This window comes from Dacryopinax primogenitus (genome assembly GCF_000292625.1).
Source record: "Dacryopinax primogenitus strain DJM-731 SS1 chromosome Unknown DACRYscaffold_4, whole genome shotgun sequence".
Taxonomy (NCBI): Eukaryota; Fungi; Basidiomycota; class Dacrymycetes; order Dacrymycetales; family Dacrymycetaceae; genus Dacryopinax; species Dacryopinax primogenitus.
In genome coordinates, this window is record NW_024467201.1 from 1,151,010 (window position 1) to 1,176,467 (window position 25,458).

At 49.6% G+C, this 25,458-nt stretch overlaps 6 protein-coding genes across 6 annotated transcripts; 4 read left to right on the forward strand and 2 right to left on the reverse strand.

Moving 5' to 3' along the window:
- Positions 1–306: 306 nt before the first annotated feature.
- DACRYDRAFT_20924 (COG complex component) lies at positions 307–3,440 on the reverse strand. Its single transcript, XM_040772146.1, has 9 exons — positions 3,039–3,440; positions 2,906–2,986; positions 2,611–2,859; positions 2,325–2,561; positions 1,814–2,272; positions 1,578–1,764; positions 1,311–1,528; positions 1,030–1,258; positions 307–979 (listed from the first exon to the last, which is right to left on the reverse strand). The coding sequence occupies exons 1-9, from the start codon at positions 3,429–3,431 to the stop codon at positions 417–419; spliced, it is 2,616 nt and encodes an 871-aa protein (XP_040631267.1). The 5' UTR covers positions 3,432–3,440; the 3' UTR covers positions 307–416.
- Positions 3,441–4,032: 592 nt separating this feature from the next.
- DACRYDRAFT_48492 (MFS general substrate transporter) lies at positions 4,033–5,943 on the forward strand (the record flags this gene model as incomplete). Its single annotated transcript, XM_040774839.1, has 9 exons — positions 4,033–4,098; positions 4,151–4,193; positions 4,241–4,365; positions 4,419–4,635; positions 4,689–4,747; positions 4,806–4,887; positions 4,939–5,313; positions 5,363–5,504; positions 5,553–5,943. The coding sequence occupies 9 exons, from the start codon at positions 4,033–4,035 to the stop codon at positions 5,941–5,943; spliced, it is 1,500 nt and encodes a 499-aa protein (XP_040631268.1).
- Positions 5,944–6,283: 340 nt separating this feature from the next.
- DACRYDRAFT_20925 (uncharacterized protein) lies at positions 6,284–7,599 on the reverse strand. The gene has a single exon (XM_040772147.1). The coding sequence runs from the start codon at positions 7,403–7,405 to the stop codon at positions 6,863–6,865; it is 543 nt and encodes a 180-aa protein (XP_040631269.1). The 5' UTR covers positions 7,406–7,599; the 3' UTR covers positions 6,284–6,862.
- A 1,229-nt stretch (positions 7,600–8,828) lies between these two features.
- DACRYDRAFT_20926 (alpha-1-4-glucan lyase) lies at positions 8,829–12,596 on the forward strand. The gene is made up of 7 exons (XM_040772148.1): positions 8,829–9,294; positions 9,342–9,459; positions 9,510–9,852; positions 9,904–10,672; positions 10,724–10,799; positions 10,859–11,641; positions 11,692–12,596. Exons 1-7 carry the CDS (start codon positions 9,014–9,016, stop codon positions 12,490–12,492), a joined length of 3,171 nt encoding a protein of 1,056 aa, XP_040631270.1. The 5' UTR covers positions 8,829–9,013; the 3' UTR covers positions 12,493–12,596.
- Positions 12,597–13,788: 1,192 nt separating this feature from the next.
- DACRYDRAFT_99028 (uncharacterized protein) lies at positions 13,789–15,194 on the forward strand. Its single transcript, XM_040777558.1, has 2 exons — positions 13,789–13,815; positions 13,866–15,194. The coding sequence occupies exon 2, from the start codon at positions 13,897–13,899 to the stop codon at positions 15,043–15,045; it is 1,149 nt and encodes a 382-aa protein (XP_040631271.1). The 5' UTR covers positions 13,789–13,815; positions 13,866–13,896; the 3' UTR covers positions 15,046–15,194.
- An 8,578-nt stretch (positions 15,195–23,772) lies between these two features.
- Positions 23,773–24,112, forward strand: DACRYDRAFT_105439 (uncharacterized protein; the record flags this gene model as incomplete). The annotated part of the gene is made up of 2 exons (XM_040768088.1): positions 23,773–23,904; positions 23,963–24,112. The coding sequence occupies 2 exons, from the start codon at positions 23,773–23,775 to the stop codon at positions 24,110–24,112; spliced, it is 282 nt and encodes a 93-aa protein (XP_040631272.1).
- Between the last annotated feature and the right edge of the window lie 1,346 nt (positions 24,113–25,458).

The window sequence follows — 25,458 nt, forward strand, 5'->3', positions numbered from 1 at the left end:
CCTTCCATCCAGGTCAGACATGCCAAATTAGCGGCATAACCCTTATTTGTGTGTGCACTGTTCCTTAACTAATCATATCTCTCCTCGCAACCAAGTTCTGTTAGACCTGAACCCACTCATCAGTGCTCCGTTTTTCCAGCTGCGCAGCATACAAGTAAAAATAAGGTTCAACACCCCCCAATTAGCTTAGCCTACCCTTTCTCCAAGCCGAGAGCGCCGGTCATAACATGCATTTACCCGACTTTGGACGATGCCCTGGCGTAAAGTGTCCCGGAACACCGACCAGTGCCAAGGATGTGGTTGACGCATACCGTTACAGGGGATGCCACTGCTCCGTGCTTACAAAGGTATTATGTGACAACGGTATCTCCGGGCGGCGCGTGGCCGACCCACGTGTTTCGACGGACAAAGAGCCCTCACACCGTCGCCTCTGCCATGCCAATGGTCTGCATGAGCCCCTTGAAGCTCTCGCTCGTCCTGGCGTCAACTCCGAGAGTCTCCGCATCCTTTCCAAGCGCAGTCACGTCAAGGAACATTTGCTTCTTGACCCGCTCCTCGTCCTTTCCTTCCTCTTCTTTAGCAGACGCTGTCGAGGAGCCGAACAAGGAAAATGCCGACTTCTTCCCTTGCTTGAATCGTCGAAGAGAATCCTCCGTCTTCTTCATGTCTACCAATATTGCGGTGTATCGTTGACAAAGGTCGTCGAAGATCTCAGTTGCCCATGCTGAACCATAACTTCCTTTCAAAGCTTCTCCCGGGCCGCCCTTGTCAAAGAAGAGCTTGACCGGTCGCATGATACCGGGAACAAAGTAACTCGGTTCCGTGGGTTCGCGTTTGTTGGACATGGCACGATACTGAGAAGCGATTGAACGAACGTGGCGAAGAGGATCAGCGCATCGCTTGGTCAAGATCTGCAAAATTTGGGTCTGGTATGACGGGATTCGCGAAAGCAAGTGGGCCAGTGATGACTGAAGTGTTTCTGATGAAGACTGTCATGTTCATGCTTTCTCACGTTGGAGAAAGGTGTACCTTTGGCCGTCTCATCATCCTCCTCGGCTTCTTCAAGCAGCCCTCCAATCCTGTCATACAAATCCCACACTTTTTCTTCCAAGTGTTTCATGTCGATGATGTTATACGCATCTTTGCGAAGTGTCTCATCATCATCTGCCCCGGAATCTTTTGTGGCGTCTGGTGTTGTTGGTGGGTGCGGGGTGGAAGATCGACTTGGCACACCGCTCAGTGCTGGAGACGCTGATCGCTGGAGCAAACGGCTCAGGGATGAGTATCAGAAGCAGCGTAGTGCGACCTACCTTTTCTGCAAGTGACAGAGCAGGCCGATCAAGAATTTCAGCAGGCGCGGTCTCTGCCAACCACGTCCTATACCGGCTCAAAATCTGCAACGTCAATCGCCAAAATCGTTCGCCCAGCTCGAGCACGAAGACATCCTCGCTCCAGCATCGCTCGAGAGCCTTCCACACGGCATCTGATTGAGGAGATTTGAAGCCTTCCCAGTTGTCTCCGGTAATGGCTGGAAAAGGTCAGCAACCCCATCTCGACACTTAAGCAAATCGGTGTACGATTTCCACTCAGAGCATCCTCTAAACCGCCTACAATCTCCTTCCACCTAAGCTGGAAGTAAACGGGTAGCTGCCATCGTCTGTCGAAGGCTTTTCTTGCTGGGTGCGACCTGATTGTGAAGACACTGGTCAGAGAGGGAGCAAGGGATTCTAGCGAGTGCAAGAATGCGCTCGTGGTGTGGTAGTTCTGCCTTCGAATGAGTCCTCGACGGGTACTGCACAATGAACATTCTTACAACTAAGAACTCGTCTGGTCGTCCAGCAGCAAAAAGCTGCCCACCCATCTCGTCCATCAACGCCCCTGCCGTCTCGGCCCAGAACACGTTCGCCAAGAATTCAAACCTGTTGTCCGATTCCTCTGGTTTGCCATTCTCCACTGGTGTCTCATTGGGGTTCCGCCTGCCTTTATGGGCGTTGCTGATCCGTTCTGAGGCGTCAATGAGGCCAGCTAATTCGCGGTCCGCGAAACGTAGGAGCTGATTGTATACCGCTGCGAGCGGGGTGTCTTCCGTTAGCAGCAAGGGGGCTTGTGGGTTGAACGCGCCCATCAGCCCCGGGGTGCCGGTTCCGGGGGTAATGAGAGGTGGTGATATGAGAGCTTCTGTGATAGAGGTGCGCTTGAAGGATTTGAGGAGGAAGGGCGTTCGCGGTAGGAGCGGGGAGAGTGGTGCAGTAAGGGCAGTGGAATGTAGAGTCTATCATGACGTTAGCGCGATAGAAGTAGAAGGACTACGAAACTTGGCATACACTTCGGATAAACGGTCGCACGACTTCTCTCCGCAAAACCTCTTCCGCTTGCCTCCATTCTCCTAGTGCATCATATGTCCGGAGCACTTCATTCAGCTCAGGCATGCGCCGACCACGATCAGTGGTATTGGACGCGAAGAAGCCCTCATTGGTCTGTTGGCTTGCGGAGCTGGTCAAGAGGGTCGTGAAGAGATTATCCAGATCCCGTGAGAGTGTGGTTTTGATTCGGTCAATACGCTGTGGCTCAAGTATAAGAATGAGGATACAGAGGGATGGAAGGTCATACCCATCGATTGGAATCCACGAACGCACACCCTTCGCCCCTAGCTTTGTCCGCATGATACAGCAATTGAAGGTACTCCGAGGCTACACGAGCAAGGTGCTTTCCTCCCCGGCTCGTCACGGGTGCCACAAAGTCCATCTTGCCTGATATCGTCGGCATATCCGGATCCTCTGACGGTGGTGATGCGATGGCGAGCAGAGATTCTAACCGCACAAGAGAGTCAGAGAGAGTCAAAAGGAGTTGCAGAAGTGCCTAATATGATATTAGAATTGTCCGTAGTGAATATATTTTTACGTACCTTTTCCTCTCGGAGTGCGGCTCGCTCAGTTAGCCTATCTCGAACAGCGGCCTTTACGTCGTCCAGCTCTCCTTTTGCTTTCTGATTTGCTCTTCAGCAGCAGCTGAATAGATATGAAAGAAAAGCCTCGAACCTCAACTTCTTGTTTCATGCCAGGGATTGGCTTTCCCAGTCTCTCTAACCTCTCGCCCTCTCCTCTCAAGTCAGTGCCTAAACTCACAAAGTCTCCATAGTCGCGATTGATCAACCCAACCAGTTCTTCTTTCAGCTTAGCCAGGTAATCTCGCAGCTCGGTTCTCAGGTCAGGTAAAGTGGTATGCGACGCCCTCGTGAGCAGGAACTCGTCAACCTCGAACGGTCGATCGTGTGAAGATACATCGAGATGCGGATGATTATGTGAGAGCGGAAGGAGGATGGGGAGGTCGATTTTGGGCGAGTCTGGCGATCCGGGGTGGGAGTGCAGCTCAGACGAGAGCAGATCAAGTGTGAGTGGGTCGTCCTGGCCCTGAGTTAGGACGGCGTTCATCTGAACCGCATATGCATGCAACAAGAGCAAGTTCAAGGTTTGGGTTGATGCGTTAGGGCGCCTGAGCCTCAAGGGTCTGCTTCCGGCGAATTGACGTCGGCAGCCGGAGTGTTCAATGACACAAATGTGATGGTTAACGACGATGACAGAGCTGTTTACAACTTCCATTCCAAGCATTGTCACGTCCACAAGGCACTGCTTCGCGCAGAGGCGTACCGGACCTTGTACCAGACTGAACGGGTCGAATCGGCTTATGGTCTCTCAACGCGGACATCGGCGCCCGGAGGGTGCCGACGAGGCCATGCAGAAACCCCCTCACGAGACCCCTACTAAGGAACGCCAGAGACAGCGTCCATGGATAGAACTTGGGGACGAGGGACAATACATATGGCTCACGCGGACGCTGCCCCTTTTCCTTTCAGTTCTGTATACGCTGATTGCTAGCTCAAGCTACGACGTGCTTCTCACCTGATTACGATAGTTCGGCTTGATTATCGCATTTCCCTTCTATTCTGCAAGCCACCTCTTAAGATCGTCGACGGACCTGGATGTCCTGGGTCTGCCAGCTTGTCAATCACACGTACATTTCAGGTCCATCATCATGGAGTATCGACTATACAAACGAAGATGGATAGGTTTGATCGCATTGGTGATGTTGAATTTAGCGGTGAGTCTGCCATGAGCTCCACGGAAAACAATAATCTGAACGTTCCATGCAGGCGGCGATGAACTGGTTATGGTTTTCTCCTATTGCCAATTCCAGTATGTCTTGTTCACGGGAATCATGGTCTTTGCTGATATACCCTCAGCTGTCGCGCAATGGAATCTGTCATACGATAACGTAAACTGGCTCGCCAATTCGGTCAACTTAATTTATTTGCCCATCTCGTTGGCCGTCCCAATAAGTGTGGAACATTTTGGTCTGCAACCGACAGTGCGTTCACAGTGCTTCATTTTCGTCTGGTCGCCCTTCTGACGGTGCCGTAGTGTGCATTCGGCGCATTTATGACCCTCGCCAGCGCCTGGGTGCGGTACGCAGCCGCGAAAGGCAGCCATAATGCGACCACAACCTTCGCAGTTTTCATGGTCTCGTCTGTCCTGAATGGGATCGGACAACCGATCTTCCAGGTCCTTGCGCCCAAATATTCCGAGCGGTGGTTTGACCTGAGAGAACGGACAACCGCAACCATGCTGATTGCTGTTTGTACGTCGTATCTTCACGATCATTCTATGTGGTCTCTCATTCACTCTGTTTAGCCAACCCCATTGGAGCTGCATTAGCTCAGTTGATCGCACCCGCTGTTGGCTCAAATGATGTCGCATTTTCGGTAAGCTATTGCTTCCCCTCGATGACATTGTCTGACAAATGCGTAGATTCTTGTCCTCGCGATCATCACTTCTGTATTGACGGTGCCTGCCGCGTTCTGTGTGCTCGAACGCCCTCCGACTCCCCCAAGTAAGGATCATGGGACTAATATAAACCGAATTCTTACACGCTCACATATAGCATTCGCCGCCTCCACCGAAACTCCCAGCATGTTCGAAACACTGCGCGACGTGCTCTTCCCAGGCAAAGGTCGGCCGGGAAAGTTCGTCATGACTCGAAGGCAGCGGTGGGATTTCGTCATCCTCACCATAGCGTTCGGGAATCTGGTCGGGGCGTTCACCGCCATGTCTGTCCTCCTGAACCAATTCATGGTGCCCTACGGGTACTCGGCCGATACGGCCGGCTTCGTGGGCGCTGCTTTTTTGTTGTCGGGGATCGTCGCGGCATGCGTGACGGCTCCAATTTACGACCGATACCTCACGCATCACCTGGCCATGTCGGCCAAATTCTTCGTTTCTGCACTCGGCATAGTTTACATCACACTAATATGGGGCAGTGAGTACCGCATATCCTTCAGGCCGAATCTGCTGCTGATGCACAATAGTCAAAGCCAACGACCTGGCTGGGATTTATACGCAATTCGTTCTAATTGGTATCTGTTCTTTCATCCTCCTTCCCGTGGCGCTCGAACTCGGTTGCGAAGTGTCGAGAAACGCCGAAACATCTTCCGCTATATTCTGGTGCTCGTAAGTTTCTGCTCCGCGGCATTCTGACCTAACGCTGACGTTCATCAGTGCTAACCTGATGTCGGTCATCTACATCCTCGTTGAAGGTGCCCTTCGAGCACCTGCAGACGCAGACCCACCGTTCAACATGCACCGGTCCATCATATTCCAATCAATTATCGTCCTGATCCTATGTGTGATCATCTTCGGATTGGAGGGCCGGCAAGCACGGCGGGAGATGGACACGGAGAAAGCTGCCGAGGCGGGGCGCGACAGCAGGTTGGGCGACCAGCCACAGCCGATCAGGGGCGAAGTCGGTGAAAGTAGCGTCCACGGTCTAGCGCTCACTGAAGTGGACAGTAGAAAACATCTCACGGCTATGGAGGGGTCGATGGAAGATTACGCAGAGGCGCCACCAACGCGTTCCCGTAGTGGAAGTCGAGAGCAATTTCCCGTTTGACCGGGAAGGTTGGTGGTGTGACAATGCACCCTGTATACCCACGTGCGAGTGTGAGGTGATACCCTTACTATAATGCGGGTAAGAAGATGCGCAAATTGTTGTACGGGTTGTAGTTGCCTAATTCATAACGGCGCTTGTGACGATCCCGAAGAGAGAAGGCCAGCACAGGACCCTCATCAGCAGCAGATCGGGCACATTACCCGATCACCCACCAGAGTGATTGCTTCGCGAACGCCCTCTGCCTCTTTTCCTGCAGTTGTACATGCTCACGTAACCACCTCGCCGCGGGATAGCGAGCATAACCACACATCTTCACCTGGTAATGCCTATATCCGATTGTGTCCTACAACCCCAGTTTCCCGCCGGGGCCCGCGGCACAGTGCCTGATCCAGCGGGCCGCCCAAACTGCAGGGCTCGATAAGCCTCAGATAGCGTCATCCTCCTTCCTCCTTGAGCGCTACCCCGTGGTCGTGTTCCAACCGGGCCCCTCCGTCTGGTTTGTGCATCCTGTGCTGTTCTCAATTGAAACCCACACGACCAATTACCCATCTATGGGCTCCGTTTCCCAGCCCCGCACCAAGTCCGCACCAAACCTAGCAAGGATACCGAACGAGCTCCGCTTACCCATTCTCTCCCACCTGCTCCTCTCTACCTCCCACTCAGCGTTTGCCTGGGAGCCCGGTACCGAACATGCCCTCCGCGCGCTCAGCCAGACTGACAGGGTATGGCGTGCGCTTGCGCTGCCCAGATTGTACGAGCGGGTGGTGGTGCAGAGAGCGGAGGACGTGGGGCGGATACTGGCCTGCGAGGACGGCTTGCGGTGGGTGAAGAGTTTGGCCCTCCTGAGGGGAGAGTTGAACTGGTTTACCGGGTGGGAAGGGGCCGATTCTGCACGGGTGGATCAAGCACATACACACACCTACTGCGCCAAAGAGCTCGCACCGCTATTCTCCGCTCTGGGGCCGACGCTCAAGCGCCTCCTGGTGGTGCACGACTTTGCTCGGCGGGTGCGAGACTGCCATTTTTGGCCTGGCGTGCTCGGCCAGTTTGAGGAGCTCGAGGAGCTTGTGGTAGACTCGCCGAGCTTCATGCTCCCTTTTTCGCTCCTAAGGTGGCAGAACCGAGGGATGCTCAACTGGATCGCTGCATGCCCACGAATGGGCAAGCTGCGGAGGCTCGGGACGAACAGGGACAGGACGTGGTGGCGGGAATTTGAGTATAGAGTGTTGTTTCCCCAGGTGAGGGAACTCGTGTTCTGCGAACGGCAGGGCGGGCAGACGGACGAGCGGGATGTGCTAGCCTTGAGGGAGCAGATCCTCGCATGCCCAGGGATGAGGGTGGGAATCGTTGAGGATCGGATGGTGTACGAGAGCAGGGCGCCAGAGTGGGAGAGGTTCGAGCGGCATCTGCCGCCAGGTAGGTTCGGGCTAGTGCTCGTGGACGAGCCGCAGAGCTGGTTCATCAGACGAGCGCTGCAGGGAGGCTTGTTTGAGTTTGGTGCAGAGGCATTAGAGTTTGGGGGTGATGGGCGCTTCGCGAACGGCGATAGAAGGCTCTCAGCCAGACAGGTTGAGTAGCCGAGAGACCGGCAGTAGGGAATGAACAATAGACGATAGACTCCCTAGGTTATCAGTCTCAGATTCCCACAGGCGCCCCAAAACCCCGTTGAATCGCGATTTTGACTGCCATTGTAGCAATACAAGCACAAGGTTGCCCAATGGTTCTGATTGCTCTGCCGAGAATTAGACAGAAAGAGAGTGGAGATGAAGAGCCCGAGACGATGGTATAGTGACGAGCAGTTGTCGAGTAATCAGTTGGCACCTTGAGGTCAAGTGACGCCGCTCTGGGTCGCAAGCGGTGACGGGTACTCGCTGGGCATGGAGTACGTGACCCTCGCTTACTTACCACACGTGGATCATGTGAAGTTCCCAAGGTTCGAGACACGCGGTCCAGGGCAGCTGTTGTTCAGGCATGCATACTAAGACTGGCGTCCGGCGTCCGACGAGGACATAATGCGATATATGATACGATGGGGAAGATCACCCATGCGGGAAGATGGAGAAGGGGAAAAAACCCTGCTGCACGCTGCACAGATAGGGTCTCCCTCCTGGCATACTCCTACAGCGTGATGATGCGATTGGGAAGAGAGGGGAGTCCAGAGCGATCGCAAGGACGAGAGCGATCATGCACCTTCGCTCCTAATCCCCCGTGGAAGACCCGGTGACCGTTCAAGTCGGCGGTAAGAGCTGTGTATAGGCAAACTGGGGCTGGGACGGCCCGGCAGAAGTTAGAATTAAGCAGAAGTCCTCGGTTGTGTTGAGCGCGGCCGAATGCCGGTGACTTCTCGATAGTGCTGATCAGCACCGTTTGGGCCGTGAACCCTGTGCGCGTCTGCTTGTGAATCGAGGCCAAGGCACCCCGACAACTGGTTTTGCAATGAAACTTGCCCAATCACGAGAGAGAGAAGACAAGAGAAAGAGAGAGTTAAAAGGACTTATTCGGGGCAATATGACCTGTTCTCATGTCATACGTCAAACAGTGAGAGCGGATTATGATTACCCGTCAAAGAGAGACCCTTACAGCGAGATGACTGACGCAAAAAACGGGGGAATAACGACGGTCATGCAATGTCCCCATTCGATTGGATCTCCCTCCCCCGGTCCCTTACGGCAGGGCGCTGTCTCCCTCCTCTCCTCCTCCTCCTCCATCATCTCCTCCTTCCCCTCCTCCTTCCCCCCTCTATCCTAGCCGCTTCTTCCCCTGGAGACTGCCTTGTTCTCGTCAGGGAAGCACTCCCTCCCTTCTCCTCGCCCTTACCATCTCGCTTGTTCGCCCCATGCACCAGCATCCTCATGCTTCACTGAATCTTCATCGACCGTGATCTTGCTTTATATAGCCCCAAGAACTGCCCATCTATCAGCTCTCCAGCGCACTCTGATCACAATCGTCATACGCGTCACTCACTTCGACTACACTCCCTCTTCCCCTGGTCAACCCCATCTCTCACTGACGACCTCTTCCTTGGAGCCCACAAAAGCCGCCCGTCGTCGCTCGAGCTGCTCAGCAAAACATGTCCCCCAGCTCCCTCGTGGCAGGCGTCTCTGACCCTCTCAACTTCGTCCCTGCAGAACACTTCTTCACCCGAGCAGCCCAGTACCCTCACGGACCTTCTTCGATCACGAATGTCCACACGTCGTCGAGTCTCAAATCTGAGGATCCTCTCCGGTTTGCTGCGGGCCTAGAGTTCGATGATGGGACGGTTGCAATCATACATTTCGCGAGTCCGAGTGTATGGAGGGTGAGGTATGACCCGACATTCAAGACGATTGCGGACTACTCAATGGACAACTCGTGAGTGAATTGTTCGACGTAAGATGCACCTGACGGTCGCCGAATAGCCGGTCGGTAATGGAGAAGACCTGGGGTGCACTCGTCGACTCAATACAACGGGATTTGAACACTATGTGGCGCACCAGGTTCACCCCGTCTGAAGACGGGGAGTACTTTACGCTCGCAGTATGCATTCTATTTTTGAACCACTCACGTTTACTAATGAATCTTCATAGACCGTTACATACCTTAGCGTTGAAGACCGCGATGATGACAAAAACGGGACGATCGACACCAAGCTCTATATGTGGAAATCTCCCTTTCGTCTCCAGGTTACACGCAAACTCGAAGTCACGCCCTTGATAATCCCTGTCCCGCCCGACCTGCACGAAACCAACGTGCCCATGGAGAAGGTTGTGTGGCAGACAATAGCCCGTCCCTTCCGATACGAGCCGATGAAGTACCGCGTGAATAACATCATTCTCCACGTGTGGAAGAAAGGATCAGCTGAATTCTTGGGCTTCGGCGAACAGGGAGGGAAGCATCTCCTGAAAACGCCAAGCCAGATGAATTACTACTGTAAGCCTTGTTGTCCGCTTCTTCTCCGAGGAGTAACTGATTGATGTCCAGGTTACGACAACATGTTGTATGGGAACCTGTACAACAAGGGTCCCTTGGACGACCGCGAGCCTCTGTATCACTCATGCCCCTACTTCGTCGAGATGAATGCACTTCCAGGCTATTCTAACGTGACGGCAACCTTCGTGGATAACTACAGCCAAGTGGTGATCGATCTAGGCAAGTCGAATGCCGGGCGCGTCTCCATCGGCACACGGTTCAACGGCTTCGATGCATATATCATGAGCGCGGACAACGTCGCCAAGCTCATCGAGTCGCATACATTGCTCGTAGGACGTCCGCATCTCAAGCCGCGCTATGTACTAGGTAACCACCAGGGCTGCTACGGGTACAGAACCCGCGAGGACCTTGAAACCGTCGTTGCTGAGTATCGGGCCGCGCGCATCCCGCTTGATGGACTGCATATCGACGTGGACTTCCAAGACCGATACCGCACATTCACCTGGAACGAGGACAAGTTCCCTGATGTGCCGGGCATGTTCGCCGAGTTAAGAGAGAAGGGTGTCAAGTGCTGCACGAACATCACCCCTGTGATCTCCCTCAAGGACGAGGGCGAGGGAGACGACTATCCTACCCTGCAGGAGGGGCTCGCCAAGAATTACTTCATACCCGATACGAGATACCTTGAAGGAACGAGTGGAAAACCGGAGGATGTGCGCTACACGTACTACTGGGGCAACTTGGATGAACAAGGACTGCCTGTCCCACAGGAGGTGGACCCAAATCTTGGCTCGTCGACCCCAGTATATGAGCAGAACTAGTCTGTCCCCCCTTCTTGGAAACAGAGTACTACCTACTAACGATGATGAAGCAGTACTTTCGCGGATAACTTCAACAGCGGGTCACCCTATCATGGTGGTGTCAGCTATGGGGCTGAGCTGGGAACGGTAAGCATTCTCAGATAAGTCGCGCATGATGTAGGCTGATCTTGCGGCACTCTTCACAGCCGGGCTACTACCTGGATCTTAATCGTCCAGAGGTACGCGACTTCTGGGGCCAGCAGTATGAGAAGCTTTTTGAAGCCGGACTGGAGTTCGTATGGCAGGACATGACCACGCCCGCGATTGCCACCGGGTACGGCGATATGAAGGGTTTCCCATCCCGACTATGGATCTCCACCGACCCTCATTTCACTGAGCCTGGCCAGCCACCACCGCGGAAGACAGCGGCCGAGCTCTGGGCACTTTACAGCTTCAACCTGCACAAGGCTACATACCTGGGCTTGAACAAGCTCGAATGTCGGGAAAACAAGCGCAACTTTATCGTCGGCCGTGGTTCTTTTTCCGGTATGCACCGGTACGCTGGCCTATGGACAGGCGACAACGCGTCCACCTGGGACTTTTGGCACATCTCCGTCGCGCAAGTGCTCGCCCTCGGATACATCGGTGTGACCATTGCTGGCTCCGACATGGGCGGGTTTATGCCGAATGGAGATGAAAAGTTCTGCGATCCGGATCTGCTCATCCGTTGGTACTCAGGCTCGGTACTTCTTCCATGGCACAGGAACCATTACATCAGGCGGAGCGGGGAGAAATGGTTCCAGGAACCCTATCAGTACACCAATTACCTGCGCGACCACCCTGAGATCGAAGCGGATCAGGGATGGCTCTATTCCGCTGTCGAGCCAATATGCCGGTACTATGTGTCCTTGCGGTACAGTTTGATGCAATTGCTCTACGACAAGATGTTTGAGAATCAGGTCAACGGCCTTCCAATCGTCCGTTCCATGGTGCGTGAATGTCCGTGGGAACTATCGCAACGGGCTGATCCTCTATCTAGCTCATCACCGACCCTCTCGATCAGACACTGTTCAACGAACAGGACCATTTCCTCGATAGTCAGTATGTCTGTGGACAGGATCTTCTGGTATGCGCCGTCACTGAGTCCCATACGATCAACATCGGCAAGCGTCATACCTACGTCCCTCAACCCGACAACTGGTACACCTTCAACCTCCGAATTGACGGATCCCTCGGTCTTCCGCTGTCCCCTGTTGTGGAAGGCGGATCCGTGTTCATGTACGACTGCCATATCTCTGCCAACCCCGATCACATTCCCTACGTCACACCAATGTATGTTCGCGAAGGAGGTATCATTCCGCAGATTGAAGTGCGCCAATACATTGGCGACAAAAGCCCACCGAACCCCATCACTTTGCATATCTACCCGGGCAAGAATAACACCTACTCGATGTATCTTGACGACGGTGCGTCCCGCACAAGTGCACCAGACATGGTTCCACAAGAGGAATTCCCGGAAGACAACATGGCACGTAGTGAGTACCGCGAGGTGCTTGTCTCACAAACCACCCTTGGCACGTCACGACACATTACGCTGACTAACGTACACGACGGGTACGGCCCGGCAAACGTTGCTAGGGACATCGGCAACACCTATACTGTCGTAGCTTGGGTTGACCCTTGCGAGCCACAGTTGAGGACGGGTACATTCACGGACAGGTCTGGTAAAGAGGTCACCGCTGGATGCTCGTTCAAGTGGGATGCTGCGGTCAAGGCGGGTGTCGCAACCATTCCAGTTGAGCTCTTGGGAGGTATGTTGACGATTGTAATGAAACCATAGAGACGGTTCAAACACATTTCATGTTCTCACGCATCATCCTTGGGCATCTGTATGACATACATTAGGTGGTGACATAGAATATCCTTAATACAAAATTCAGTAACGCCTACAGTTCCTTTGTGTGTCGGAGCTTGATTTGCGTTGTTCACCCTCGGTCCGAAACCCAATTGTATTCAATCGTGTTGCAACTAATAAGGTCCGTAAACAAAGGGGAATTTCGGCATTACGAAATGTGGCAGTTCTCCGGTTGTCAAAGCATTCCTCTCTTGAATCATGTAGCCAGCTGTCACCAAGATCGGACGATATAGGTGGTAAACCCCTTCTCCGGTGGGCGCCTATCTTCCCACAAGTGGGTTCGCCTCCGCAGAACCTGGAGCGGATGTGCGGAGCGCGCCCTGGTTTGCTTCTGCCCATGAACTTCAAAGCCCCACTCTCGGTGTCCGAATACTGATCTTGGTGTTGAAGAGCGGGAACGCCTATGGCCCACTTCTTCCCGGGGAGCCGCCTCGGCTTTGTGACGATGGCCCGCCGCTGACCCCAAATTCTCTGGTGTGATTCCTGTGCCCCAACAAGCCCCTACGCTTGCGTCACACTTTTAGGGTTGGCATCCTGCGGGTAATTCCGAATTCAGAAATGCACCGCGTGGTCAGCCTCAATTCCGCACCAGAAAAATAAAAGTCCAATATCCTATCCGCTTCTTCAAAGTGCAGCGACTCAGCATAAGCAAAGCTTGAAAAAGACCAACGTGGGCTTTTTCCCATCGGGTTTGGGTGAGACATGCATGTGGCAATGCAGTCTCGGTGATTTTCCTCCGCGTCACCATCCACATGCCAATTGCGTGTTTTTCCAGGATACTTCTCCAGGGTCTGCATTCCTTACTCAAGCCCGTGTTGCTTCAAAGCTCCTAACAAGGAAGAGGTTGACTGAAGAAGCTTGTCTTATGTTGTATTGCGACCAGCTTACAGGTTCCGTGGCGGGTTAGACCGGCTCCCCGCAGAGTTGATCACGAATGTCCTGCATTTTCAGGCTGGTGCCAGATCCGGCCGTCTTGATTCTTCCTGATACCCAAATAAATCCTGCATCACTTGGTGCTCCAATGGCATGGGTCAGGGACGTTGCAATGGACTTCTAAACCATGCGGTTGCCACCCCCATGCTTACCCATTGATGCATTATTCGCAGCAGCTGAATCACGCTCTCCGAGGGTTCACCACTCTTCCCGCCGCTGTTTACACGGGAATATAAAGATACCCAGTATCCAAGGCATGGTGTGCTTGTATCCTTTGTCAATGCTGCCACGATTCCCACCATTTGCTCAACCAAGGTGAGCACGAGTCCCTGTCGCCGTGAAAGACTTTTCACCACCTTGCACAGGTAACATACCGACTGCCAGACGATATTCTCCATGGCCCGGTTTCTGCCTCCAGAGTTGAAGGAAGAGATCGTCAGAAATGTCATCAGCGACACCCCTCCGTCTGCCTACATGTGGCCTCCCAGTGTTGAGAAAGCTCTTCGCAGCCTATCCCAATCAAATCGTGACTGGAGGAGGGCGGCTGCGGACAAGGTTTTCCAGCGCCTTGTCATCCGGTCCAGACGCCAAATCATTCAACTGCTCGCTAGTCCTCATAAGCTCCGATTCGTGCAATCAATGGCACTTTTGCCAGGATCTTGGGATTACGCAAACAGGCGGACTCGTAATGGCAATCATGCCTATTGCACCGATGACCTAGCGCCTCTCTTTCTCGCGGTGGCACCGAGTCTCCAACGGCTGTTCATTTTTCATTATCACACGAACGAACCAAGGTGTAGTCGTTGGCCCTCGGCAATCTCCCGTCTCCTCCACCTAGAAGAGTTGGTCGTTCATCAGTACGCGAGTCACTTCCCCCATCTTCTCTTTAGATGGGAAGCTGGCGAAGAAGAATATGGAGGCCAAGACACGAGTAGAACGGAACGACGTGCCGAGATCGGATTCGCATCAGCGGTATCGCTTCCGCAGTATATTCCTGTGGGGCACAGCAATGCTGACACTGCTGCCTATTCGGTCCCATCCGGTCAGGGCCGTGGCATGCATCATAACAACCCAGCATCCGCTCAGGGTGATGAAGACGATCACTACGAGTTCAGCCACCCTGATGACTTCTTATGCTACCGACCTTCATGGCCTTCATTGCCCATGCTGAAGCGTCTTGCAATATCCGCAAACCAGCTTAAGTGGAAGGATTTCAAGTTTGTCGAGTTCTTTCCTCGTATCGAGCAGCTCGTGTTTGTGGATTACACCTCTATCGAAGAGGACGCGGAGGTCAGATCAATAGGACGGCAACTGCGAGAGAACCCGTCCTTCCGGGTCGTACTCGTTGAGCAGAGTAGAGAGGACGTCCCGCTTGATTGGGAAGATGACATGCCGCTATTGCCACAGGATCGGTTCCTCTTTCATTTATATGATGCTTCGGAGATAAACACAGCGGATCCATGGCTCGTGCAACGGGCCTTACTTGGTGGTATATTTGACGTTGGCACATCCTTCTCGGAGTTACGCCGTCGACTAGGATATTGATCCCTGGCCATCTTTATAGCTTGCGTTCTTCTCTTTTTGGATTTTCATATCATTTCTCAAGGTTTTGTGTGTCATTTGATGCCGCAGTTCGGCTTTTTCTTCGATCCATGCCGGTTTCTTGCTGAATAAACAAATGAATGTGTTTTGCGTCGTCTCAGGAGCCCTGAAATCAGAATACATGCAGAGCAGCCTTGCGGAGAGTCTTCCATTCAAGAACCATCCGAGGCGGTCTCTTGTTGGATGGGAACAGCTGTGCGGTGTCTTCAAGTCACTGGTGGTCCACGTGGTACCCCACGCCTTAACACCGTGAAGTCCTCCGTGCTTTCGGTTCCTTGCTGTGTAAAATTGCTACAGGGTACCCTAGCGTCCATGATTCGTTCACTCGGTTCTTCGGGACCCAAGGTTGCTTCTTTGCCACCCTGATACGCAAGCGACGGATGCATGGGTCCCGGCCACCTGAGCCGGCTCACTACATACGTGATGATCAGTACGCGGCTCAAAAGGTCAGCTGATCAGCGAGCCAGCTCCGCTCCGAGAGGAATCTCAGAACTCTGAGCAAATTGACCCCAGCGGGTCCCTGATGCCGGCACGCATACTCAGTGCTTCCTGAAGATCTAAGCGCCCTCCAGTAGCTTTGCACCGCCGATTTGACGGGTACATGACAAGGTAAAACTACTGCTAGTGATGCCGCAGAAATCGCAGGTGATATCTTGTTAACACGGCAGAGGGTTTCCGTAGCTTGTGACACCGTATGGTCAATGGATACTGCTGGTCACATTGTCTCGGAATATTTCCTAATTTGCTCGAGGGGACGTATTTGGCCCTTTTTCTTGGGTCTGGGCAGGGGCTGGTCCCATTTCCATTTTAACCGGTGTATAGCACATGTTGGTAGTTTACAATATTGAGGGGTCTGGGATGCAATAAACCAAATGGCACCTGGCCAAATATAACCAAAAGGTACCAGTGGCAATAAATGGCTGATGATTCTGAGTTATTCAAATACCTCGTAAATCTGTCCTATATATGAAAGAGATTACTACCCTGGAAGCTGATCTCATCAGCATCAGTGACATGATGGTACTGAGCTCAAAGAGGGCAAACAGGCCAGCTACCCATGCTCAGAATGGACAATGGTTTTTGGGACCAAAACAGTGTACTATTTTCCAAGTTTTGCATTCAGTTGTGGTGCATTTGTGCATAGTACTGCAGATTTACAACAATGTTTGATGAATAGCTGGGATATATTGATGTCAAAGAGGAGCAGTATATGAGAATGTCATTTTGTTCATCCTTGAAAAGACATGGTAAATTGGTGTCCAGACAGATACAGAGTGACAAGTACCAATAAAGAAGCACAAATTAACATGTCAGAAGTTAAAGTAATACTGGAGAACAGAAAAGGTGGATCCCTGGGCAACATAGTTGTCCCAGGCTTTGGGCAGGGAGAAATTGCCCTTTTACTTCCACCCAACTTTCCTTTTAAGGCAATGGTTAATGTATTATGTGGTGCCTGTGCTGGCCTGGTTCAGCCTCTCCCCTTTGTATCATGGGCTGGTTGGGTCATTTTGTCTCAGTGCACATTTCTCCAGCCCCTCATACCAAGCAACTGGTATCTTGGTTTCCATTCAATTTCATCCTGCCATCTCTCCCTCTTTTATAATTCATCTTTTCTGAGGTAAGCTGATCATTTCACCATACCTACAACTTGTGAAATTATGGAAGCTTATGTCAGTCATGCAGGGGACATCACATCTTTGAATGGTGACCCTTTTCCAGCATCTCATCTCAACTCCTCATACTGCTTTGTTGCATTATGCTACACCCACCCCCTTGGCCCTGCACTGGGTGACTTATGTGTATTCTCTACTCTTTTGGCAATGCTCTCTTTGTTTGACTTCTTCTCTCGTGGTGATCTGCTGTCTATAGCATGGACAGTGTCATTCACACTTGCCCCATGGTTGCCCTGGCACAAAGTTATACATGCTCTGCTCAAGCATGCTGCTGAGGCAAGTGATCTTGCACAACCTCTGGTCTGGATATTTGCTTTCAAGCTGCTTGGCCTTTTCTCCATGGTTGCATCCCATCATTTGATTGTTCTTGGAAAAGAGCTGTCTCCCCTTATGCAGACAATTCCTTGAAGTGTCATTGAATGGTCATGCCTGACATGGATGAAGTATTTCTGCCAAAAGACAATCCTGATTTGGTTCACAACATCATCAACAAGTTTGTTGACCAGGTTTCCCTTCCAGCCCTGTGCAGAGGCATATGTGGTTGCTGCACAGAATCTGTTTTGCTCTCCCACTTGGAATCTGTTCCCATTTTGAATGTTGATTTCTCACTCCTCATCAATGATTATGTACCATACTGCCTTTGTCCTCTTGGGTATTCCTTCCATCAATACCACCATGCCTTTCTTCACCCTGAAGGGCTATCTGTGAGGGCAACACAATCCAACAATCATTGATGATTAAATAACCAAACAGGCAACAAGCAAATCAGAGAGTAGTGAGTCATACATCAATCAATGCCTCGATGTTTGTTCACAAACAGAGGGACTGACAGGGGTGTTATAAAGTGAGTGGGGATTGGCAGCCAACAGGCACAATTTGTGTGTGTGTTGTGTACATGTTTGAAACAATTAAAGCTTTGTGTTGAGAACCTAATGACTTTGGACCATGGGGTTCCTAAGAGATTAGCTCTAAAGAGCTACAGGGGCTATACCTAGGGTGCTATATATGTCTAGGTATGGAAGTAAAAGGAAGCAAAGCCTGTGGATGACTATACAGCTTGCTTAGGGCAGGCACCTTATGTCCCTTGTCTGATTGGTCCCATATGATCTATGACCAATGTCTCATGTTCTGGGATCTGTCCTTCCTAGAATTGGGTGTTTGTAGTATTGGCTGTCATTTGGGGTGTCATACCATGTGACTGTGCTCTGATTGTTGTCAATTGTAGCTGTCCACAATCAATTTTAGGGATGTCCCCTGACATCACCCCCTTCTTAAGGGTTGTTGTCCACAATGACATGTTGTGTGAGTGACCAGGACATCACCCATCCATCCAGTCAAAGAGGACTCGGTTCATTTCAGTGTAGTTTTTGAGTCATCAGAATCATAGCTGATTGAAATCCATACATGCAATTTGTTTTGGTGCCTCTGGGTGTCATCAGTGAAAATCACAGATTGCTTGTCATGTGCCTTCAAGGTTTCCAGGTGGTTCCCATGTTTTTTCCATGTTTGAGTAGCCTTTCCATTTGACAAGGTATTCAAATTGGCTGTTCTTTTGTAGACAACTGTCCTCAATCCATTTGACTTCCCAAACATTTTTACCATCTGCATCCAGTTCAGGTGGCAGAGGTGGTGTTTCTTTATGTCCAGGTATGTCACTGTCATGATAGGGTCGTAATTTGGAAACATTGAATACCAGGTGTAGTTGCCATGAGTCAGGAAGTTTGATTTCATATACATTGTTGTTGATTTTACATGTGATCACAAATGGTCCAAACCATTTCTCATCTAATTTATTTGCTGGTCATTTTGTTTTGATGTCTTTGGCATTGAGCCATACCTTGTCCCCTATGTTGTACATTATTGTGGGTTGTCAGTGTCAATCATGGAATCAGGCCATGTCATCTGCTGCCTTTGCCAATGCAGCCTTGCATTCATTTTTGATTTGCTGCATTGTTCCTGTGAATTCTTCAACTCCTGCAATTGTGACCTCCCATATTGGTTCAATGCCCATTTGTGGGTTATGTCCTGTGCTGGCCTGAATGGCAAGTGTTGTGTTCCAACATGTATACAATTGTTGTATGTGAATTTAGTGCATGCAAGCCAATTGGCCCAATCATCTTGTCAATGGTTTACAAAGAGTTGGAGATACTGTTCCAGTTCCTGGTTGACACATTTGGTCTGTCCATTGCTCTGTGAATGGTATGCTGTTGATGCCTATATTTTGATGCCTAAGAGACTGTTGAGTTCACACATGTACTTTGATATGAACTGTGTTCCATGATCGCTGATGATCTCATGAGACAGTCCATGATTTTGCCATACATTGTCACAAAAGAGACATGCAATTCCTGCTGACATTACTTCACTTTGTGTCACTGCAAAGTGAGCACATTTGGTGAGTTGCATCATATCCTTCGCTTGCTGGGAGTTGCGTTATGAGGTTGACTGTAACAATTTCCCATCATGCCTTTGGGATCCGATTTGGCATGAGGTTTCTGACAGGCCATTGTGGGTATGTCTTGGTATGATTGCATGCATCACATGTTTGAACATATTCTCCAATGAATTGGTTCATGTTTGGCCACCAGTAGTTGCATGCAACAAGCTCCAGCATTTTCCAATGTCCTGGGTGTCCTGCAATTTGTGAATCATGGTGTAGTTTGACGATTTTGGCATGAAGTGCATCATTCCATGGAACATATACTTTTCCATGATAGAGCACCAGTCCCTGTTCTTTGCTCCATTTGTTTGCAACAATTGTAGCCGTTTTGTCATTGCATAGTGCTTTGAGTGCCTGTACCACTGGTTCATCCATGTCATGCATCTGTCATATTTCATAAAGGAGCCTGCTTTCCTCCCCTGCAATAAGGGTGTGTCCCTGACACACTGCTGCAATTGTGAAGACATCTGGTTTGAGTAGTACAACATTCTCATTATTGTACATTCCATGATTGTGGTCAGCACGTCATGATAGTATGTCTGGTTTTCTGCTGGATCATCCTGGTTGGTGTTCTAATGTATAGTCAAATCATGACAGGTAGAGTGACCATTGTGCCTGTTGTCTTGTGAGTTTCTGTGATTTGGCAAAATATTCTAGATTCTGGTGATTGGTAAGGACATGTATTTTATTGGGGGCACCTTCTAGGAAGTGTCTCCATTCTTCAAAGGCACATATAATTGCAAACAGTTCCTTGTTGTGTATTTCATAGTTATGTTCCACATCTGACAGGCTCTTCAACATGAATGCCACTGGATGCCACTCATCATCTGTGTTCAGCTGCAACAAGACAGCTCCAATTGCATAGTCCAATGCATCTGCTTCAACTCAGAATGGTCTGTCATCCTGTGGTAGTGCCAGTATTGGTGCTGATGTTATGGCCATTTTCAGTGCCTTGAATGCTTGGTTGTGCTTTGCTTCCCATGTCCAGATGTTGTCTTTTCGTGTCAAATTGTGTAGTGGATGTGTTATATTGGAAAACCCACATATGAAATGTCAGTAGAAGTTACAAAACCCAATAAAACTTTGGATGTCTTTCACATTCCGTGGTGTTGGCCATTCAGCAATGCCTACAATCTTGACTGGGTCCATCTCAACATTGCCTTGACTGATAATGAGTCCCAGGTAATCAATCCTTGTCTGCTCAAAATCACATTTTTTGGCCTTGAGGTATAGGTGGTATGTTTGTAAGACATCAAGCACCTGTCTTATGATCTGTCAATGTTCATCCAATGTTTCTGTGAATATGAGGATGTCGTCCATGTATACCACAATGATTCCTTCATTGATGAGTTCTCGAAATATATTGTTCATCATTGTCTGGAACATGCTTGGCAAGTTGACAAGTCCAAAGAACATGACCAGTGGTTCAAATAGTCCACAATTTGTGTGGAAGGCAGCTTTCCATTTGTCTCCCTCTCAGATCCAAATGTTGTTGTATCCCCAACAGATGTCTGATTTTGTGAAGTATCATGCATGATGTAGTTTGTTTACTAGGTCCAAAATGAGCAGGATTGGGTAACAATTCTTGATTGTCATCTCGTTCAGTCATCAATAATCTTGTACCAATCGTAGCATCCCATATTTTTTCTTTACAAAAAACACTGGTGATGCCATGGGCAATTTTGATGGTTGGATACATCCACTTGCAAGGTTTTCCTTCAGGAATTCATCCAATTTGTGTTGTTCATTGGACAATAGTGGTTTGTGCTATGTGGCTCCGATTCTGGCTTCAGTTCAATTGCATGATCCCACATCCTTGTTTCTGGTAGTTGATTGAACATTTTTTTCAAAAATATGTCTTTGTAGTTGTGATAGGCCATCAGTATCATATTGTCAAATGTTCTTCCTTGTCAGTCTTCAGCTGGTCATGCAGTTGCAAGACATGTTGAGATGCTTTTGGCAGCACAAATGATTGTTTCATAATCATCATCATCTGTGCCATCATCTTCCTGTGCTATTGCAGGCAGAGGTTGTTTCTGCCATTCTGCCTGTCATTTTGCCATACATATGCATATCAAACACTGTTCAGGGCATCATGTCATTGACACCTTTCCTGTTGTCCAGTTGATGTCTGGGTTATGCTGTACAAGCCATGGATGTCCAATCAATACTTCCTTGTATCCAAGTCCCATTACATGGAATGTTGCATGTTCCATATGTTCTCCATATCATATGATGAGGTCAACTGTGTGTTGGATCACTCCAGCCTTGTTGGGCATTCCATCAATGTTATAGACTGGTCATGCACATTCCAGCAGTGTTGTGGTTAAGTTGTACTCTTCAATGTAGCTTGTGTCAATGAATAGTCCTGTTGCTCCTGAATCAAGTACTGCTCGTGCCTCAAATTCTTGTGATGTGTCCAGTGTTTGCAGTTGTATATTTAGTTCCATCTGTTGTTGTTCCCGAACCAACATAATCAGTTGTGGAGGGTCATCTCCTCATCTTTCATTGTCCAGCACCTTCTGCATTTCATATGACACATGTCCCATGATTGGTTTTTTTGTCAATGAATCATTATTATGGGAGGGGTGTACATAAGGATCACTTTTACTGGTCACATGAATTGTGCTCTCTTTGGTGGACCATCCTAAAAATCCTCCTTGGATGTCTCAACTGGTGTCATTGGTTTGTCCACTTTTGTTGGAGGATGATGCTTTGCAAACTCTTCAGTGATGAGCTTGCATATGTCATCAAATGCAATCATCTTGATGTGTGTCAATCATTTAGGACATTTGGCCTGAACATGGCCAAACCCTTGGCAGCCATAGCAGCAGATGGTGGACATGTTACATTTCGTTTGGTTGACATCCATTGCATTGTTCATCTGTATGGTGGAGGTTATTGCTGTCATGGGGGTTGTGTTGTGCATGGCATCAGTTGATCTGGCTTTCCATTGGTTGGCTGTTGCATTGGTCATTCCCTTGTGATGTGCATCCAGTTGATGCCATTGTTGATCAAATCGGGAAGCATACATATACCATCCTTCAAGAGTCATGGGCATGTCTGGGAGTGCATAGATCTTGTCAACCAGTGCCCAGTGCAGGCCACATTCAAAATGTTCAATGTGTGCAATCTCATTGTATTTGGTCTGTGCTGCAAGTTCACAGAATGACAAGATGTACTCATCTGCCGTTTTCATGCCTTGCACAAGTTTCTCCATCTGCATATGTGCAGTTGCACCAGGGTTGGCATCACAGAATGCCTCCTCAAATCATTTGGTGAAAATGCTCCACAATGTGAAGTATGGGAGGAGGTTGTTGCTCTGTTTGTCAACAATTCAATCGGCCCAATCGCCAGCCGTTCCACCCTTCATATGACAACATGAAGTTGATACAATCCTGGTCATCTCGGAATTCATGAGTATGTCCTTGCAGGTACAGGACAACTTGTTGCATGAACAACTTGGCCTTTGTGTGATCACCATTGAAGGTGTCCAGTACCAATATCTTTGGTCCATGATGTGTGACTGTTGGTCCTGGCATAGCAGGTGGGGTTGTATTGGATGATCCACAAAGCCTAGCAAGTTTGTGTAGGAGAAAGGTAATTTTCTCATCCTTTGTCATATTGTCATATTCCAACATGGTGGATGTTTCTTGTTGCAGGTTTGTTTGGAGAGCTAATCTTCTGTGAGGGCAACATGATCCAACAATCATTGATGATTGAATAACTGAACAGGCAATGAGCAAATCGGAGAGTAGTGAGTCATACATCAATCAATGCCTTGATGTTTGTTCACAAACAGAGGGACTGACAGGGGTGTTATAAAGTGAGTGGGGATTGGCAGCCAACAGGCACAATTTGTGTGTGTGTTGTGTACATGTTTGAAACAATTAAAGCTTTGTGTTGAGAACCTAATGACTTTGGACCATGGGGTTCCTAAGAGATTAGCTCTAAAGAGCTACAGGGGCTATACCTAGGGTGCTATATATGTCTAGGTATGGAAGTAAAAGGAAGCAAAGCCTGTGGATGACTATACAGCTTGCTTAGGGCAGGCACCTTATGTCCCTTGTCTGATTGGTCCCATATGATCTATGACCAATGTCTCATGTTCTGGGATCTGTCCTTCCTAGAATTGGGTGTTTGTAGTATTGGCTGTCATTTGGGGTGTCATACCATGTGACTGTGCTCTGATTGTTGTCAATTGTAGCTGTCCACAATCAATTTTAGGGACATCCCCTGACACTATCATCTCCATTTGAGTTCGGTGGTGATATTCAACTCTGCCATTCATGTGCAACTTCCCTGTGCACAGGCAACATGCCTGTGTTGGTGCTTGTGAATGGCTTTCATTATGCATATGAACATGTCCCTGCACATGTGCAAGAAGCATTTCAGAACAGCATGTTTATTGACAAACACCTCGTTTCTTGTTGTACAGTGACAAAAATTTGTTTTCAGTATCTTGACAATCCAGAAAGCTGCTTGCATGGAAATCACTTCAATGGTATTCAATGGTATTTGAAGGGAAATGTTCTCATATTTCCACAAGACACTGTTATGCTCAACAATGTCCTTCCCCCTCTGGTAGACAATGTGAAGCAGAGCTTTGTTGCTGTATTTGCAGACACCAATTCACCTACCCCAGACATTCTGCACAGGGTCAAGCCCTTGAAGGCATCTGCCTGCAATGTTTGCACTATACTAGATTTTCTCTTTAAGTTCAACAAGGCCTATACATGCACCACAGAAGTTTTCCCAGCAGGGGGGGCTATTTGATCAGAGGCCAACTTTTGCAATTTCTTCCCCTGTGCAGGGGATGTTGGAACTGTTTTCCCCTGCATTCAAGTGGAGCATGTCCAGTACAAAGATGCACAATCATCTGCAGAGTCCAACATAATGTCTTGAAACATTTTTGATGACTGCAACATTCCATTGGGTGACTTCTTTGTGGAGGCTTTTGGTTATTCCACCTTGTCGTTGAATACTTCTGCATACAATGCAATGAAGGCTGATGCACTTGCACATTGCCTTTCTGATGGTGGCTGTTTTGTGGTGTCCTGGAAAGGAAACAGAGCAATTCACAATTTCCAGAATGAATACACTCTCATGTGGATGTTCCCTCACTTGGATCCCTTTGCACTGGGTGGGTTTGATGACCCACATCGGTGCAAGCCAGTCTCCATGGCCAAGCAGCTTGCACACCTCCTGCACATGGCAGATGGCTGGTTCGAAGAAGAGCTGGCATTTGTGTTTGTGTGTCCCACAACATCTTGCAGAAGCATGACACAGCATGACTCATCAGATTTTGTATTCCAGATGGCAAGCACGCTCACATTGTTGAGGATCTTCAACAAATACCTGTGCAGGTTGTCAGCAAATTGGCTGACAAGCTTCAAAAGTCACAGTGGGCAAAGGTGACCTCTTCTGAAGAGGAAATGACATTGAGGGTCTTGCACAAAGTCCATATGCTGAGGTGTGATGTGCCTGGCAGTGATGCATACAAGCAGTGCCACAGGAATGAGACTTGTTCTCTCATTTATCAGCTTGGGCATCCAACTTTTTTCATCACTCTTACCCCTTGTGACATAGATGGCTATCTCTGTCATGTGAACATTGCTGGATCTCAGTGTGCAGACAGCCTTGCACATGGCACGACAAAGGCAACTCAATTCAAACAGGCGATGTCAGTGGCTGTGCATCCTGCCATGGCTGCATCTGAATTCCATCAGTGTATGGAAAGATTTCATGATATTGTTTTGCACATTGGAAAAGGACCAGGATTGCTCAGCACTTGCATGGGGTGGTATGGCATGGTGGAAGCACAGGGAAGAGGTACCCTCCACTGCCACATTCTTGTGTGGTTGCAAGGGAATCCATTGCCCAATGCCCTGCACAATGGAATAGAGGAAGATCCAGGCTTTTGGTTGGACATGATCCTGTGGTTGGAGTGTCTGATCAAGACAGAGCTTCCAGGGCAGAAAGAGGTGGTCATGGAACCAAACAGGGCACTTCCTGCCCCCAAACTGACGAAAGACAAAGTTGACCCTCACTCTGTTCCTTCTCTTCCCATGTCCACTGGTGATCTGCACATTGATCCTGTGTTTACACGTCAGGTAAAAGACCTGGTGGAGAGAAACAATTGGCACAAACATCAAGCAAGCTGTTGGATACACCTGTGGAAGGGTGAAGAGAAAATTGATGCAAATTGTCACATGCAAATGGATGGCTCGACCCATGCGATAT